Consider the following 18,227-nt stretch of genomic DNA (forward strand, 5'->3'; position numbering starts at 1 on the left):
CATTTAGCAAACCTGAAGTATTCTATTTGCATTTTCAAACATTTTATTGGCCACATTTGTTATGATTCCTGTAAGAAAGCATCAATTACAGTAATACGTATTCAGTAACAAACACAAATGTCTGGTTTAAAGAAAAAAGAAATCTTAATAGTGTAGAATATCTATACTACTTTATGATTGTTTTCATGCCATCCACATTTTCCTTCTCTTACTGCTCTTGTATGAACAGTTTTAAACTGCAGTATAAGATACTCAAAGAAGAAATTAAGTAGAGGTTTTGTGGGGTTATCAAGATACAAAGAAAAGGGTATTTGAGATTGCTCCAGCAATTCAGTCTTATTGATTCTTAACACTATTGGAATGGGGAAGAAGTTTTTTGGTTTTAACCCAATCCCCAGAAAGATATATCCAAAATAAGATGTACTAAACATAGAAGAGTACATGGCACAGTTGCCATGGCAAAGCTGTTCTTTCTGTTGACAGGGGAAGCAACTGGGAGGGCTCCTGCTTTTCCGTGGGACCCTGGTAGCCCATCAGTCTCTGGTCGTGTGGGACAGCACCCCGGAGAGCTGCTGCCAAGCCACAGAGCAGCAGTTCTCCCTTTAGAGCCAAAGGACCATGTGCTGACTTGGCACCCTGGCACATCTTTCGTCATCCTGAGCTGCTTCCTGATTGATTCTCCTGCCTGAAAAGTAAAGGCAGAGGAACCTGTGCAGACCATTTTAAATATCTTTGCTGGCAGCTTTAAAGACACTTTACTGTCACTGTTGCAGGTATGAGAAATTCTGCCAGAATAGCAGCATGCAACATTGCTTTTAACTCTACATACAGCACCACTACCTCTTCACCCAAAAGATCTCAATTTTTCACTGGTTGTATTGTCTTTAAAGATGCATTCCTTATGACGATTTTTTCTTCAAATAAGCAGTTCAGTGTTAGGAAAGAATGTGACTTTCTTTTTCCTCCTTAATCTGTGCCAGTATGCACAGATTCTCTGTGAGCAACTGAGTGCAGTTTATGTGTGCAGAAGTGATGGCTCCCAATGAATTTCTGCACATACAAGAACTGGAATAAAATAAATATGGCAAATTTTGTTGTAGTCTGTGCACAAGGTACCAATTTTTTTTTAAATTGCATTTGACTCAGCAGGAGACAGATTTCTAGAATTTCACTGACAAAGATAACATGCCTGTAACCATTTGATCAGTAATATCTTACTTGTAAATTATCACCCTGTGCTAAGTTCCAAATTCCAAAGACTTGAAAAAAGTAATAAAAAGAATCTAAAGCAGAGAGTCTAAAATACCAACTTATTACTAAGGAACCTGTTTTTCCAGTAGGAATTCAAAAGACACAGGATTTTCAGTCAAATGCATCATGTGAAATACAAAGACTTTCAAAATTTTGTAGCTATGAGTGTAGTTATGAAACTAGGTTGACAGTGCAGTCTGTGGATTTTTTAATGGATTTAATTATGTCAAAATTGAGGCATATTGATTTAATTGACCTTGTGGTATATTGAGGGTCTGCAGGAACAGCAATAGACAATTCTCTTATCCAGTGATAATTGTTTCTATCATTGGCAAAAGATTTTTTTTCCCCAAGGTCTGAATAGTTAAGCGTAAAAGCAGTTGCATCTAAAAAACAAACTCAGAAACAGAACTCCAGTTTCAGTTGACATATTTCTAACAAGACCTTCAGGGCTTTGTTGCTATAGGGAAATATTAGCAATTAATGTGAAATTCAGTAAGTGCACATCTGTCTGCTAAGTTAATAAATAAAACATAGATGGGTTTTATTACTTGCCAGTTGTATCCAGGAGCACAAGCAGTGAACTGTGATACTTAAAATAAATTGGCATCTTACAAATACTATTTGAGAAATAATTATAGTCCCTGAAATGATTAGCCATAATAATAAATTTTATTTTTCCACTTCTTCATGCTATTTTAAAATTAATTAACTATGTAGAAGTAAAATTATGTTTTTGTAATTTAATCAAATATCTGTTAGTGCCAAGAACTTTCTGGGGTAGAAGAAAGGTCTGCTTCCTTTGATATTCTTTATTTGCAGTCCAAACCATGAAATACTATGTTTGTATTGAACATAACGCTTTTTACACTAGAAAATTTGTATTTTCATAAAATTCAGTGTGAACGTAGGGCCAGAATTGTGTTCCAGTCAATTCATAACTGTACTAGGATAAAGGAAATTCCCTAGCAGACAGGCCCCACTGCCTTTTTGTCAAATGCATTATTCTGTTGAAGCAGATCTTCCAAGCAGTGATCTAGGATTGTTATACAAGTTTGATGTTCTAATGTGGATTTTGACATCTATTCAGTGTGAGAAATACTGCAAAGGTGCTCTGGGAATAATTTGATAGCATCTACTCATGAAGTCTTGGGTTGTTGCAGATGATTTTTCATATCCCCAGTTTTTTAGTTCCATCCACACCATCATATGGAATAGAAATGTCCTTTTCTTCCAATTTGGGTTTGGAGCAGAAACTATTCCAGACTATTTCTGGTTTGGTTTTTTGTCGTACCTACTTAAAATTTTCTTACTACATTTAGTAGGGTGTCTTTCTTTTTATCTGTGGCTTTACTTTTACTTCTAATATATTTTAAAGTTTAGGTGTGTCACTTTTTTTTTTTTTTTTTTTGTGAGGGGATGTTTGTTTTGGGGGTTTTTTTGTTTGGTTTTTCTGGTTTGTGGTTGTTTTGTTTGATTGGTTGTTCAGTTGGACAGGGTTTTTTACTCTAGCACTTAACAATATTCTATGATCCTCTTAGCTTCTCTCAACAATTACTTGCATTACAATATTTACTGTATCTTCAATGCCACCTGGTCTACTTCCTACATATAGATTATTTAATGTTTGATCAGTGCTTTCACATTTTCTTTTAATAGATTCACTTTTACATGAGCATACTTTTCCATTTTCAATGTTGGTACTTGGAAAATTCAGCTGTCGTACCAGCAATTTACAAGGAAAAACAGCAGCTTCTGTAGTTTGTCATCTTTAAGTTAAAGTTATGTATCTTTCTAAAAGACAGTTAAAATCACTTTCTGGGAACTTTCAGATCAAGCAGTCTTTGGGGTCCTTTCTTGACTTAAAAGTAAGACTATGTAAAAACTTAGTAATACATTATTTAATACTTTCAGATACTTTCAGATTCTTTCATTAAGATCTCGGAATTATTTTTTAATAGAGGCAGAATTACTTCTCTGGTTTAGTTTTATGTTTCCTTGCTGTAAAAACTTTAATGAAAAATATTTGTTCAGAAGAATCTGCACTTGTTCATTTAGTTTGGTTTTACCTACTTTTTCCAACCCTTCAAGGGCAGTTGTGCTGTAGAAATACCAATGAATGGGTATTAATTTGAGATTAGGAGGGTGCTGTCTTATGTCATAAGATATGAGTACAGCAAAAAGATAGCCTTTGAGAATTGATTTCTAAGTAAGCAAGGATTTTTTTACTTTTTTTTTTTATTATTATTACATGGACTGTGTAGAATTTCAGCCTTCTGCAGTCTGATACACAAAAATAGAAACAATAATGCCTGTCACAAACTTAAGGAAATGCTACACTTAATACACAACCAAGGTCTGTCTAGTTGTTAATTCTAAAAGTAGCTGATTTCTTACCATCTTGCTGTTTCTGGTGCTTAATTTGTGGGTTTCCTTGTACATAATATTTGAGACTGAGCAATAGATGTCTTTTCCTAGTTAGGGGGCACTGCTCAAAGTGGGCTGGTGAGTCATTAGCATTGTTTGGCTTTTTGCTGTCAGCCAGTTTTTGCTGTCTTTCTCAAATCTTTTTGCAACTCTGTCAGCTTTGCATTATTAATAATTTTTCCCTACTCTTTCACTCTACAGTTTGCTTTAAGACTGTTGGTTTTTCCAGTTTTAGAACTTCATACTTTGATTGACTACTTTTGGAAGCTAAACTGCTATTCATCTAATTTTTAGTAAATATTCATATTTGTTTCTTGTTTTAAAAAACCCAACAGGTATTCTTTGTACTGTTAGTTAAAGAAAAGAGTTCACCTTAAACTTTTATTTTTCTGTGCAGCTCACCTGCAGTATTGCAGTTTACAAACCCTAAGTGGTTTCCATAGTGAAACACCTAAACCTTCTATTTCAAGCTGGAAATGGGAAAGAGATTTGTATATGTCCTTTTAAATGAAGTCAGTACATTAAAGTGCTTCTGATGTCTCATTTTCTTACAAAAAATTACTTTTTTACAAAGAGATTTGTGCAGCTTACTTGCTGATTTAGACTAACAGATTGTGCTGTTCTTCACAGCTTACTATATTCTTTACCATACCACTTGAAATACCACTTACATAATATACACATTTGATAAATAAGAACGGTAAAACCAGTCTGGGAATAAACAGGAAGAACCCTTGTGTTGCCTTCCACAGCACTTGGACCACATGAAAGGGTTAGCAGCACAGGATGTTTCCTCTCAGACACATTACATTTTCCCAGTGTCCTGGTCCTAGCCAGGACAGGATTAATTTTTGCAGTAGCCAGGAGGGGGCATGGCCAGCAGCAGGAGGTTATTCTATACCACCTCACGTCATTGCCAGGGGCAAGGGGAAGGGCATCTCTTCTGAGGAGAAAGGGGTTCGTTCCTTCCATATCACCATAGCATGGGGAGGGAGCAGTCAGGTATTGCTGTTTCCGTGTGAATCATTCCCCTCTTTCTTGTACACTCTGTCATTAATATTGTTGCTGTTACTGTTCATTTTCTTATCTCATTGCTATTTCCAGTAATTTGCTCTTATCTCAATCCAAGATCTTTAGCTTTTGTGCCTCCAGTTCTCCACTGCAGAGGTAGAGGGGAGCAAACAAGTGGCAGAGTGGTTTCAATGGGAGCACTAAATTGGAGAATACCATTCCTAAACCAGGACACCCAATCTTGCTATCTCATGGTTTCTCACCAAAACTATCCTTAAGTATTGTGTTATGCTAATTTTCTTATACATCATTTGTATTTGTATTGCATTTCCTCCTCTTTCATTTACCTTCACACCATTTTAATGCCCAGAGTTCATTCTTAAAAGAGATTATAAATTTGCATTAGTCTCTTAGCCATCTGGGTCAGTATGCTCTAATTGTGTTACTATCATGCTGTATCTTTTTAAAACAATTTTGAGCCTGATTGTCTCTGCAGTGAATACTGCAGATACTGGAGTAATCACTGTGCATGAATTAGTTAACTTAAAAAAAAAAAACAAAAAACAACCAAGGAAATACTTTCAGACATGCACAAAGTCAGAATAAATCTCAAAAATGTACCTGTGTTCCTGCAAAATTATTCCCACCACTCAGTGACTGTCTTCTCAAATGCTTTTAATATAAATGCAAGGAGAGCATTTCAAAACATGAGTATTATAAAACCAGTAGAATGGCAATTACAGTCTGTGTAGAATACTAATGTGCTACTTAGTGTGAAGTAGGCCTTTGTTACAAGTTCATTTTATAGGTGAGCCAATGTAGATTGTTTTCAATATGAAATATGACAGGCAGTGATATTAATAAAAACTTGTTGCACATATTGCCATCACTTAATATGCAATTAAGCACAGTTTTAAGTCCTAAGATAAATCATACTGCATGCAAGAGCAGCAAATTAAAAACCACTCCAAGTATTTTGTCATTATTCTTTCATCAATTAATGTAGCAAGGTGGTGCTAGCTATTGTAAATTTAAATTTTGAAGATTGTGGTTAGTGTAATTTTTTATTCATTAATATAATGAGTGATTATTTTGTTTAACCCTCAAGAGTTAGTTCTTTAATGTCATTAACCAAGTACAGAAAATAGGGTTTTAGCTATTGTTTCAATGGAGAACAACTCTTCTAGAACAATTAAGATTGTAAGAGAAACAAGTAAAGAAATAAATGATGAGTTGCAGCAAAATTGGTCATGTGATAATGTCTTCTCAGAAAATACATAACAGACTAGAGAGAGTTTGGATAAACACAACAGATGTAGAGACTTGTAAAATCATTTATTCTGAGAGAACAAAAGATTATGATTTAAAGAGCAAACAAATGAGAGTTACAACAGAAGTGTATAAACCAGTGTATTATATAAAGGAGATGAGCTGAGCATTTTTTCCTGGCCCTTACCATTATGAAAGAACTAGATTGAAATTTGAATGCAAGAAAAATCCTCGCATCTGAGAAAGAGACCCCTTTGTTCAAAGGTAATATCTAGTATATTTTCTTTCCTGATCTTCAGATCCTGCACAAGAACATTCTAGCTACATTCTCTGTGTGAATACTCCCTGAAAATTCTTGTCATATGAGCTAATTCTCTGTAATCTTTCTTCCTTCCCTAATTCACCTTTATCTTTGGGTTCTTGATATCACTGCAGATGTGCTTCTCTCTAAGGCAGAATTTTCAGCCAATACTTTGTGCTTCTCTGATGATCCACATCTAATGGATCCTAAAGGGTGAGTAAGAGGAGTAAATTCTGGAAGTACTGAGATTCCTTGCTCTCAGAAACTGTCAGAGGATGCTGCAATTTAAAAAAGGAGTCCTAAATGTACTAAAGAATTAAAAAACTGGAAATTTTCTTTGAAAACCCTCACTTGGTGTTTCTGAATGTTTCCAAAACTGTTTTGGGTTTTCAGAAGGAGAATGGGATACCTGTTGGGAAGGATGGGATGATCAGATATGAGTGTAATAACTATTACCTTGTCACAAAAGTCTCCCACCTTTGAATGTTGATTGCTTTTAAAAGCAATGCATGTGGATTACCCACCTGATCTGTTAAGCTTTTTTTTTTCCAGTACAAGTGCAGTGAGAAAACTTTGGTTTAGAAAGAATGTTCTATTCACTGTCTGAATCTCTCAATTCTTACAGTCCTGCTAGTTGTCGAATACAGTTCACCTTTTTTGCTGTTTTGCACTCTTACTTGACAAAAAGGCAGTGTCTTAAGTCACTGTGAGTATGAACTTAATGTTCAGACAGAGCTGTGAAATGAAAGATGCTTGTCCCAAACAATGACAATTTCCAACTGATGAGTGAAGAAGGCAGAAAGCTGACTTTTCAGGTTCTACTACCTTTTTTCAGTGTTAAAGAAAAAAATTCACAAAGCTTTGCATAATTTCTGCTGTTAGTAGTAACTTTGTCCTTCACCTCCAGTAAAGCCAAAGAAAGGCAGCAGAAGGCATTGACTTTATCCAGAAGGAAGTCTTCAGTCTCATGTTTCAACACCAGCCAGAGAGGCATATACTGTGTCTGGCATCATGTTCATAATTACTATTCAAAGTAATAGTAATACTATTTCATGGTATATATATATATATATATAAATATATATATATATAAATATATATTTCATGGTATATACTATTTCATGGTAATAGTAATACTACTTCATGGTATCTCAGAAGAATTACCTTTGGAATTGCTTGAATTCTTTCAGACAACCTCAGGTTAGACCAGCTGGCTTGGGGATTTGGTAGTATTTTGAAGCTTCTTTCTCTTCAGACTTGTTATGCTCCTCATGATGCCACAACTGACTTGCTTTTGTGAGTTCTGACTTTCCACATGCATGGGATTCTGCCTCCTTCCTTTCTTCAATTGTTTGCTAAGTGAGAGTATAGGAGAAGCAACACAAATCCTTCTAGAAAATTAGTTGTCATCCTCATGAAAGTCATGAGGGGGTATTTCACTGTTCAGCACTTGTATACTCTCTATGCTTCTGGGTTGAGCCTACGTGTTTTTTCCCAGGTTGATTCCTGAGGTCTTTCAGCCTGCCCCTCATTCTGGTTTGATCGTAAGATCACCGTACATCCATATCAAAAATGCTTCCTTTGTCACCAGATGTTGGCCAGAATATCTCTCTATTAACAAGGCTATTTTAAATCTGGCAAAGTCATTATAAAAATCTCCAGTTTCAAGCTGTGAAATTAATAGATAAATTAAAACAAAACAAAACCAACAAAAACCCCCAAACTAACCAACCAACCAAAACCAAAAAAATCAACATAAGTTGATTTACTTTTAATTTCTTTTGGGTGAAGGAGGTTTGTTGTTACTTCTGTGGCTGCATGGGAACAAGTGCAAATGTGAATACAAGTTAAGTTCTAGGCATAAGACCAGAAGCACGACATTGGAATTGGGAAGAAGTGCACTTATTTGCATCATCAGCTTCTCCAGCTAGTTATTAAGCTATCTATGCAAATCTAAAGTTCTGCATAAACTGCCCTCTCTCACCAATGTTTTTGTAATGACTTCAGGAGTTTTTCTTCCAAGGCTTATAAATTCATCACATGGATGTTACAAGCAGTAGTGATTGTGTTGATATTCCCTGTCAAGCAAGGTGTTGTACAGTTTTCATAAAGAGTACCTCCAAGTTTGAGTCTCTATGCTTACCTAGAGAAATGCCTTTCCCTATGGTCATCTACCTATAGGTAACTTAATTCTTTCAAATGATAGAGTAGATGAAGTCTTTCTTTTCACTGAAGATTTTAGAACCATATTAAGATGCCTTGCCTTAATGACAGTTACTTTTCAGAGGAATCCAGTTCTGTGGATCTTACTTAGTGGGGCTATACTTCTTCACTGTTCCACACCTACAGCCAGAGTTGGGTCCACTGAAATAATGGTGTTAGCATCACTCACACAACAACCTCGTTTGAGAAAAGTTTGATACGATACCTACTCTCACACTGTAGTAGACCCAAGAGGCCTAATACATTCCTTTAATTACTAATTTTTCCAGTTTTGACTATAATCCCTTCTTTTAAGAATTGTATTTACTCTATATCTTTGTGTGTACATTTGTATTGTCACAGCCAGAAATGGTTTAATTTCGTTTGCCATATTGTTGCCTGGAACTGCTGTTTACTTTTCCCCTTTCAAGGAATGATGTTCATGAAGATCTTTCACAACAGGTTTTCTTCTGATCCTAACAAAAAGTTCAGGTTCCTATAAAAGGAAAGAAAAGAAGGCTCTTCAGCTAAGATTTTGCCTTTTTTTTTTTTTTCCTAAAAGAGAGTGGAATTAAAGTTAAGATACTAAGCTTCTTCATCTTCATATGAGTATTTGAGTTGATAACTCTGATACAATATCAGACATTCGAGAATTGGGTTGGGAAAAAAAAAAAACCAAAATGGATTTCCTTCTTGTTGCTAAATCCTGTGTCACTTGGGGACAGAAGTGTTTGGAACAAGTGATAGGTCAAATTTTATTCTGAAAAGAGATTATTGCTGTCAAGAAAGTTTCATGGGAAAGTAGAGCAACAGACAGAGTAGTAATGGTTCAAGGTTGACCTTGCTGAACACTAGACTAAGATCCCACTGAGGGAACAGTAGGTAGAAGGAGCCTAATTAACCCTTTAGGATGAAGAAAGTCAAAGTCTTTAAATTGTTATTGTCCAGAGGATTGAGAACCAAAAAGAACATTAAATGAGCCATAGTTCTACATTTTGATAACCCTATCTCCTCCCTTTCCAGTAGGGAATATAAAATAACAGAGTATTAAGGAAGAGAGATGGAAATGGGACAAAACCAAATGAGAAATTTTTACATTTCAGACTGGAAAGCTTAAAAGCTTTACTAAATAAATGACTGTGCCCATATGGCATAGAAGAGCCTTAATTCAATTTAAATGAGTTAAATTCGGTAGCAGAAACAGTCGGAGCATGAGTTCCCGATTGGCTAATTTGCTGTCATCAGGGAATCTTGAAGGAATGTATTGCATGGCTACCTTAGAGCCATAAAAATGTAGCAGTATTCTCTTTCTTATTTGTTCACTCTCTAAATTGCTGTATTATCCCAGAAGTTTTCCCGTACATACATATTCTCCACAAAAGCATAAGGACAAGAATAGTGACCTTTTTTTTTTTATAAAAGAAGTTTAAGCATTAAAATAGGAGGGTTTCTTTGTAATGCAGTGGATGTCTTACACTCATTTTTAATGTTACAATTACTATGCCAGATAGTCCAGGACTTCTAAAAATGAGGAATTTTCTAGGAGTCAGTTACAGCATAACAAAGATGATCTGTGTACCTCAATTCTGATAGGATTTGATTTTGTTTCTTCTCTCCTCTTTCAATGAGTCAGTCTCTAATGATTTTCTGTCATATTTTTGTTAATGTATTCCTGCAGTCATCTGAAATAATTTTGAACAGCTAGGTGGCCTGTGCATTTACTATGATTTGTTAATATGATCTTTTAATATCTTTCACAATGATTTAAATCTTGCTTGATAAATTAAGCAGTTATGTAAATTGCATTAAATTTACAGCAAAGAGAATAGAGCTGTGTTGCTAAAGGCACTTTAAAAGCTTTGTTAGAATCTTGTATGTATTGCCTACTGGTAATTACTACCTGATTGTAAATAATGTGGTACGAAAATAACATACTAACATTTTGAATTCTTACATCTGGTCCGCAGTTAGAAACATGCTTTATTTCTTGTTCCAGACCATTTAATTAAAAAAAAATAAAAATCTGTCCCAAACTGAAGGTTAGCTATCTTTTTGAAAGGCTAGTCATCCTCTGAAATGTTGAAATTTTTCTGATCTTTTCAGGCCAATTTTTTAATAAATACCATGATATATCTAACGATGCATTCTTATGCACAGTAAACCTGACAAGTGTGCTGGAAGCTGCAGGAAGAGCAGAGTAGTCTCTGAGAATCTTGGCTGAATGTCAGTTATCTTAATTTTGGTAGGATGATGCTATTTGTTGTTTTACACAAAAGGTCAGGTGCTGTCTTAATGGTGGTGAGGATTAGGGAGTGTTTTCTGTAACCTGCTTGAAACTCTATTATTTTCAGGTAAATAGTATATCCTAATTGCATTTTTAACCTCTATTTTCCATAGAAGCAGCATGCAGTGTTTTATGTGGTGCTAATTATTCTGCTAGTCCAGTCCCCTTCAAAACATCCATAGTTATGTGTGAATGTAAAGAGATTTGTATCTTTTTCTTCAGTTTGAAGATTTGCTCATTTTCCAGTCTTGCATTTTTTCCCCAATACCATGTTCTTCTGGGAAATTTAAAAAAAAAAAAAATTGTATTTTGTCCAGATTTCAAAATCAGAGACATGGCCCAGACTGATGGTCATGCCAGTGGGACACTTTTCTTCTGTTTTTCTGGAGATGGGGGAGGGAAAAAATAGAGCAAAGCCAAAAGGATGGTGATGGGAATACAGGCAAAGGAGTGGCAGGGCAGTTTGTAACCCCTAAGGAAGACAGGAGAGGTTTTCAGATGCAATTCATGTAATATTATCATTGGTTCAGGCCATCAGAGGAAATCACAGGTGTAGCTGAAAGGTGGATTTCAGCTGTCTTTTTTTACAAAAAACTAGAACTAGATTATCTTTAAGGTCCCTTCCAACCCAGGCCATTCTCAAATTCAGTTGCAACAAGTTCACGTGTATTCTTGACTTCCAGTAGCATCCCTGACATGTCGTTCTTTTGCTGCCATTATGTTATTCTCTGTTGTTATTCTGTTTTTTTTCAATACTATGACATTTCTTTTATGCAGCTGTCGTACCACATTCCCATGAATGACAGTGTGTTTCTGGAAACCTAGCTTACTAACTGTTATCAGGGTCCCATATGGACCCCTACAGGTACATTTATGGCAGCTTTCTCTAGCGGGTCCACCAGATACCTCAGTCATTGACCTAAAACACTGTCTTTTAGGTTTCTCAAGTCAAGTGTTGTTTCACTGGGTTTCATTCAGATCCTTCTTGACTTTGAATGTACTTTGAGCTCCGATTGAGTTGGTTTTTTTCTGGTTGTAATTTTTTCCAGAATTAATGCTTCTGATTTGAACTTAATTGCTTTGAACTTTTATAATGTCTCTGTTGTTTGGTTATAATAGTCTCCTTTTGGGTGACTCAATGCAAAAGAGAGCGCTTCTGCTCATTTTTAGCTTTTTTTTCTTAGATATTTTTCTTAGCAAAGCCATTTGATAAAATCATCTGTATTTTTCCTAGGGTATCCAGCTCTAATGTATCCAATTCAACCTCAGAACATATCCTTCAAACAGACTCTGTGAAGAACAAAAAAGTCTGCAGTTCCCCACTACTTTTCAGTTCTAGTTAATTTTACTGAGCTGTGTTGAAGCTTTGGCATAAGAAATTACACCAGAGTGAAAAATCACATGATTCTCTTGCCATATGTAAATCATCCTGAATTTTCTTTAGCTTTCCTCTGGGTCATTTCAAATCCTGGCATTCCCAGATTCCTTTTTTGATGGTATCTGTCTAGTACAAGGAAGGAGGCCTGCTATAAACAACTGTGTGCTTGCTGAAAATAGTGGTGTTGTGCATCCAAAGTTTGGCTTGACTTTACGCTCTTGGAAGATATTTTCCTTTAGTTAAGGCCAGTTGTACCCTTGTCAGCCTACATATTTGAGGTTTACAGAATCATCCAGGTGATAGGTGGGCCATGTGAAAACTCTGACTTGCATAGAAGACATCTTTCCCCAGATTCCAGAACAAACCAGACAAAGTAGTTCCCCAGACTACTTTGAATGGGACTCAAACTATTCCGGTTTTATGGAAAGGAAGCCCTTGGACTTGTTACGACCTAGTAAATTTCACTATATAATAGTACTCAGAGCACAGAACTTTCTTCAATAATTCTTTCATTATTTGTTTCAGCTGATATCATAACTTTTAGAATTATAAGCATTTTCCTGTACATAATCATTCCTGTATATTTCTTATATTATTTTCTCCTTCAAAGCTAGAAAAACTAGTTGGCTTCTGGTGGTCAATTTAGACTTTAATCCCTTTCAAGTTTACTCTGCTTTTTTGTGTTCTGTCAGGATGCTGCAATTTTCACACAAGTTGCAGAAGATTTTCAGTTTCAAAAGGATCTTCCTAAGTGTAACTGTCTTTAGAGTTACTGCTGGCATGTTGAACTTTAGAGGGCCAATCTTGAACTGCAATAGCACTGCTTTCCAACACCATGACCCTCACGTGTTCTAAACTGCTGCTCTGGAGCTCTTAAAAACCTGTCTTTTTACACTACTGTGCTGCTCAAGCAGTTGAAACAAAGAAACAAACTAACATTTTAAAAAGTAAAGTTGTCTAGACAACTTCTGATTTTGGGCCTTTCCAGGAGAGTCTCTCAGATAATTAATGGAAAAGTAAAATTTGAGAGCAAAAATATATTTGGTTACAGTCATACCCCTTTGGTTGCTGCAAAGCCTAAAAAGATTGTTCCATTTTCTGTTTTGTTATATTTAGTCAAAAGGTCTAATTCCTTCCAAAATTAAGTTTTGACACATGTATGCAAACTTTTAGATACGCTGTGGTGTTCTCATGATTTCATGACATTTTATATTTTGTGTGATTTTCAATTAAATATGTTTTTTCTGTAATTTCTCACATATTGAAGGTGAATAAACAGTATTTTCATAGTGTTAAATTTGATTAACCCACTCAATATTTCTTCTGTATACATATTCCACATAGTTTTAAATACAATAAATAAGAAAAATAGCTCTGCTTGTCAACCCTTTCAAATTTTTATGGCATTATATCTCTTGAGTCTTCCATGTCTCCCATGTCTCTTGAGTTCTGCAGTTGAAATTTGGAAGACTCTCATGGTATTCTCTGAAAATTCAGGGGTTGTTATGAGATTTGGTGACATAATTGTAGTGGAAAGTGGGTGTTTAAGACGGATGGCAGAATCACTGAAAAAACGTTGTCTTGTTTCACTTATATCTAATGAAAACATTAATCCATTTTAGGAAAATAGTTTGGTAAAACGCTGTATGTATGTGAAACAGAAATACTTTCCTAAAGACTTTTTATCTGGACAATAAATACAAGATTTTTTCTAAAAGAGGAGGAAAAATAAATAGATAAAACACTTCTTCCTAAATAAAAGACAAAGTTTGGTTTGGCATTAAATTAAATATATAGTATTTAATATATATAAAATATATATATGTATATATATATTAATATATATGTATATATATTAAATAAATATATATACAGTTATAGAGTATTAAGCCTCTAACTATGGAAGAGGAAAAATAACTGCGTAATTAGAAGAAAACCTGTCTTCTTTAGCAGTATCATTTTTTATCTGTTAAAAGTATACAGAAACTTTGATTCCTTGGATGAAAGTGATTCAGAAAGCAGATGTCAACTTTTTTTCTTACAAATATTAAGCTTGTGTTCCAACCAGATTTGTCCTTTTCCCCACAATAGGACAATTCCTAGAATCACTCCTCTTGCTCCTTCTTAAGGGTTTTGTCTTGTTTTTCATGGATTTCCTGTTTTCTTTTGCAGCAGATAAATACAAGCATCAAGCACACATTTGTTCTCAGTTAGTTCAAAACTACCTAGGTTTGCTTATGTTTGGGCTGTTTTTCTTTGTGATTCTGAACATGGAGTGGTGGATTCTGCCTCTTTGAAGCAAGGACTGATCTCATTGAAAATGAAGTGGGGGGTGCATGTGGAGCCACTGGTTGCAAGCTTCCAGAGCTGCAAACTGAAAAGTGGAAGATTTTCTTCTCTGAAGTAACTTAACATTAGTGGAGGGCGGGGCAGCAAATTACACTGGGAGATAGAAAAATGTGAGAATGGCCATTCTGCCTCTGACAGTGCTTATAGTAAATGTTCAGAGGAATTTGGAAATGTTTTCAAGAACATTCTCCCAGTGTCCATCAATTTGTGCTATCCCAGGTGAAGAGTGATTGATTGTTTTTACATGTATATCCGTGAATTTCACTGTCCTACAGCTGTTTACTTTTCTTTCACCCCGTACAAGCTTTCAGCTTTCACAGAATCCTGTGGAAAGCAATTTAAGTGCACGTTCTGCAACAGCCTTCTGCTTTGGCTTGTTCCAGGACCACCCATCTGCCATTTGCTAGGTCCAGTTGATTCTTTCCATCCCTAGATAATTTTAGGAAGAGATAATTTTGGGAGGTCAAGCTCAATGTGAGGCAAAGTTATCATGCTTATAGGGGAAAAAAAAAAAAGCCTTACAACATAAAAAGCATGTTTAAAAGCTTCTTTTCAAAAATTGATGAATTATGGTAAAGTACAAATACATGTGTATCTTGGCTTACTGTCAGGATTGCCCATCCAGTGCTAGAGTCACTAAAGCAAAGTGATGGCTATTTATTTTCAATACTTCTGTGCATTTTCTAAAATAGGTGAACTGTCAAATCTTTTTAATCTAATGTAGCTGTATTTTTCAGCAATCCATTGTTTTCTGATTTGATTTTAATTAATGGAGGACTTTTTATTATTACTATTACTCAAAACTTAATCTTACTACCTTAGTGTCCTGTTACCTATAAAAATGTTATATATATGATGTTTATTTTCAAGACCTGCTTAGATCACTGGCCTTGCTGTATGCTTATGACATTTCTCGCAGGATGAGAACTTAATTTCTTATGTCAACAAACAACATCTATTATTTCAATTATATGGTTATTTCGTGTGGAACTCTTACACTTGTAAGTACACCAAGTCCTCCAAAAACAAAAAACCCAGCAAAACCCTTTCTCTAATAATGAAGTTCATAACTGAGACATTTTATTAGATTGTTTTGTTGATTTCTTTCTCCTGATAGAGACCTTCCATGGGATTGTCTGATCTATAAATTAATTTTTAAGCTAGAAATATTCTTAAGTAGCCCATTTGATTTGGAAGGACCCACACTATAATAGATATATTCCCAATCTTTATTTCAGATTCTTTTCTGAAAAAAAATACAAAACCAAAATCAAACCAACATATTTCACTGCTTTGACTTGTGAAGAATTAATTTTTGCCATTTTAGAATAAATTTCAAAAAGAATATACTTGAGAGAAGTCAAATTTGAAGTATATGCCTTGTAGATTGGAATAAAATGTGTTTATAAATTCCCATTATCCTAAGAAGGTTCATAGATTTATAATTTTTGTCTGTTCTCTCTAAATGAGGTAGCTTTGTAACTTAAATTTTAGCTTTCTTTAATAGGGTAACAGGGATTGGAATTTGGTTTTTAAAGGTTTCTCTGTCTTTGTTACGTTATTTGCAAGGCAGTTGTTGTGATTCTTACTCCAAAATGGAAACGTCAGTTCTCTGCTGCTGACATATTTAATTTCTTACAATATGCTGTGGAAATTGTGTTACTAGATAAGAATAATATTGCTTAAGATGTCTTGGGAATTTCTCGTAATTCAGTGTGTCATAGTAAGGGCTAGTAACAGATGACCCTGCTAAGTGATACATGGAAGAGGCACAATGTGTAGATGCCTCAGGGATAAGTATCTTCCCCTTGGGAGATAGCAAAGAGAACAAACACTTTAAATTCTATCAAAAGTATTTTCCAAGGGTATGCCAAATAATTATATCTGGACAGATATTATTTTTGCAAGATTCTTACGGTTCCTTTTGAAACCTCTCTATCATGAGACTGTTTGGGACTTCTAAAGTATTGGTGGCACTATCTTGCTCAGGACTAGTCACTGCACATGCTGTAGATTCCAAGAGTTTATCTGATGGTCTCTCCTCTGGAATTTAACTTCTACGAATATTGGTAATTCCTTGACCCTTTCTGTAGTCACTTTTGTCTTGGTCTGTAAGCAGAATAGTTGAAACCTAAGGAGCTACTTGAGAGTAAAGTGATACTCAGCATGAATAAAGACACAAATAGAATTTCAGAACCCATTGAATAAAAGATGAAAATATTTTGAAAATTTGGGGTGTGAGGCTATAAATTTAAATAAGGAATTGTACATGATGTGAATATATCAGTTTGAACTTACATATATCATATATATATATGTGATATATATATCAGTTTGAACTTACTTGGCAGGTGAATAATTAACATGGTTATGAGGATTATGATTATTGGGAGGGTTGTTCAGGAAATAGGCATTTCAAATCACAACAGAAAGATCTTAAAGAGATATGCAAATTAGCTAAAAACTAAATCCTGCATCATGACAATTTGTAATTACCCTTTACATTAACACAGTAGTAGGAAAAGAGAACAAAAATATTTCTAGTAAAGACTTTCATGCATGCCTGCCTTAAATATTTTAGAGATGCATATCTGCATGTTATTTAAACACTAAACAACAATTATCTATAATCTCTTTTATCCTACTGTGGTTTCTTATACTGTGGATATTGTTGGGTTTGTAAATTTTAATGATCAAATAGAGGTTATTTATGTATTTGTGGAATATCCAGTTAAGAAGATTTCTGTGTTGTTTTGAAATAAAATGCCCACTATCCATATGTTCTTAACTGTACTCTGAAAAATGTTTGTCTCGTATTTAGCACTTGAACACAACAATAAATAACCTGGATAGGGATTTCTCAAAGGAAAACTGAAGGGTCAGGAACAGAGTTCCCTGTGAGAATTAACCTTTATTCACAAGATGAGAATGTATTGACACTTGAGGAAACAATTCAGTGATTCTTGAAATGTGTTTCCATTAATCTCTGACCTAGACTGGATGAGTAGAGTAAACCAGTGTTGATTTTACTGAAAACTTATGTTTTCAGCATTCCCTTACAAAATTTACCAAATGGTGACTGTTAGTTGATAGAGTTTCCAGTTAGTCTGTTTTTTCTTGTTTTTCATTACGCTAATTTAGAAACGTTTTTCTTAAAAGATGTCAATTATCTCTCCATTTAGGAACTTATATTTATAATTATATACTCATTAGAACTGTAGTGTTAAAATGCAGAAAACCATTTCAGACAAGTCTCCCTCCTATATGCAGGCATAGTGAACACAGAAATAATTTTTTCATTTATGTGAGCATCAGTGACTACATTTTAGTATGTCACTTCCTTGTTGCTTAGTCCCAGTCACCTTTCTCTTAGTTCTAGATGGAGCATCCCCTCTTACCACCAGAAAGCCAAGGCAGCAAAATGAAATGAACTAACAACAAAAAAAAGAATTGGGGTAATTGTCCATTAAACAGCCTACCCAGGATTGTGTGTCTCTAGAACCATGTAAATCAAGCTCAGACATTTTCTAACAGGCATGCTCCTCTTCAAACATTTTCAGGTGCTTTGGGTAAGTCCCGTGTTCCTGTGGGACATCAACTTCCACTTGCTCTGTGGCCTCCTGGACCATGAATTTTAATTTTCTTGCCCAGAATTCAGTCTGCATGTATACCTGCCTGTACTAGCCACCTGCGAGGAAGCAAAGGGGCACTGGGACTGTTTGCTGAGATGATCTGTTTGCTGGTAGTTGGCTGTG

At 35.1% G+C, this 18,227-nt stretch overlaps 1 protein-coding gene across 5 annotated transcripts in view; it reads left to right on the forward strand.

Annotated features, from left to right (window-relative positions):
* Positions 1 to 18,227, forward strand: part of MEI4 (meiotic double-stranded break formation protein 4) — an 86,109-nt gene that overhangs the window by 50,443 nt on the left and 17,439 nt on the right. Inside the window, exon 5 of one of the 5 annotated variants that reach the window (XM_042017048.1) lies at positions 6,394 to 6,472. The exons of the other annotated variants lie outside the window; for them this stretch is intronic. Coding sequence (XP_041872982.1) covers positions 6,394 to 6,459 — 66 coding nt within the window. The 3' untranslated portion in view covers positions 6,460 to 6,472. The remainder of the gene's footprint in view (positions 1 to 6,393; positions 6,473 to 18,227) is intronic. 5 annotated transcript variants of the gene reach the window in all.

Source organism: Corvus kubaryi, unplaced genomic scaffold (assembly GCF_017639235.1).
Source record: "Corvus kubaryi isolate FWS band 111438036 unplaced genomic scaffold, C.kubaryi_AGA036_p1.0 split3-73, whole genome shotgun sequence".
NCBI lineage: Eukaryota > Metazoa > Chordata > Aves > Passeriformes > Corvidae > Corvus > Corvus kubaryi.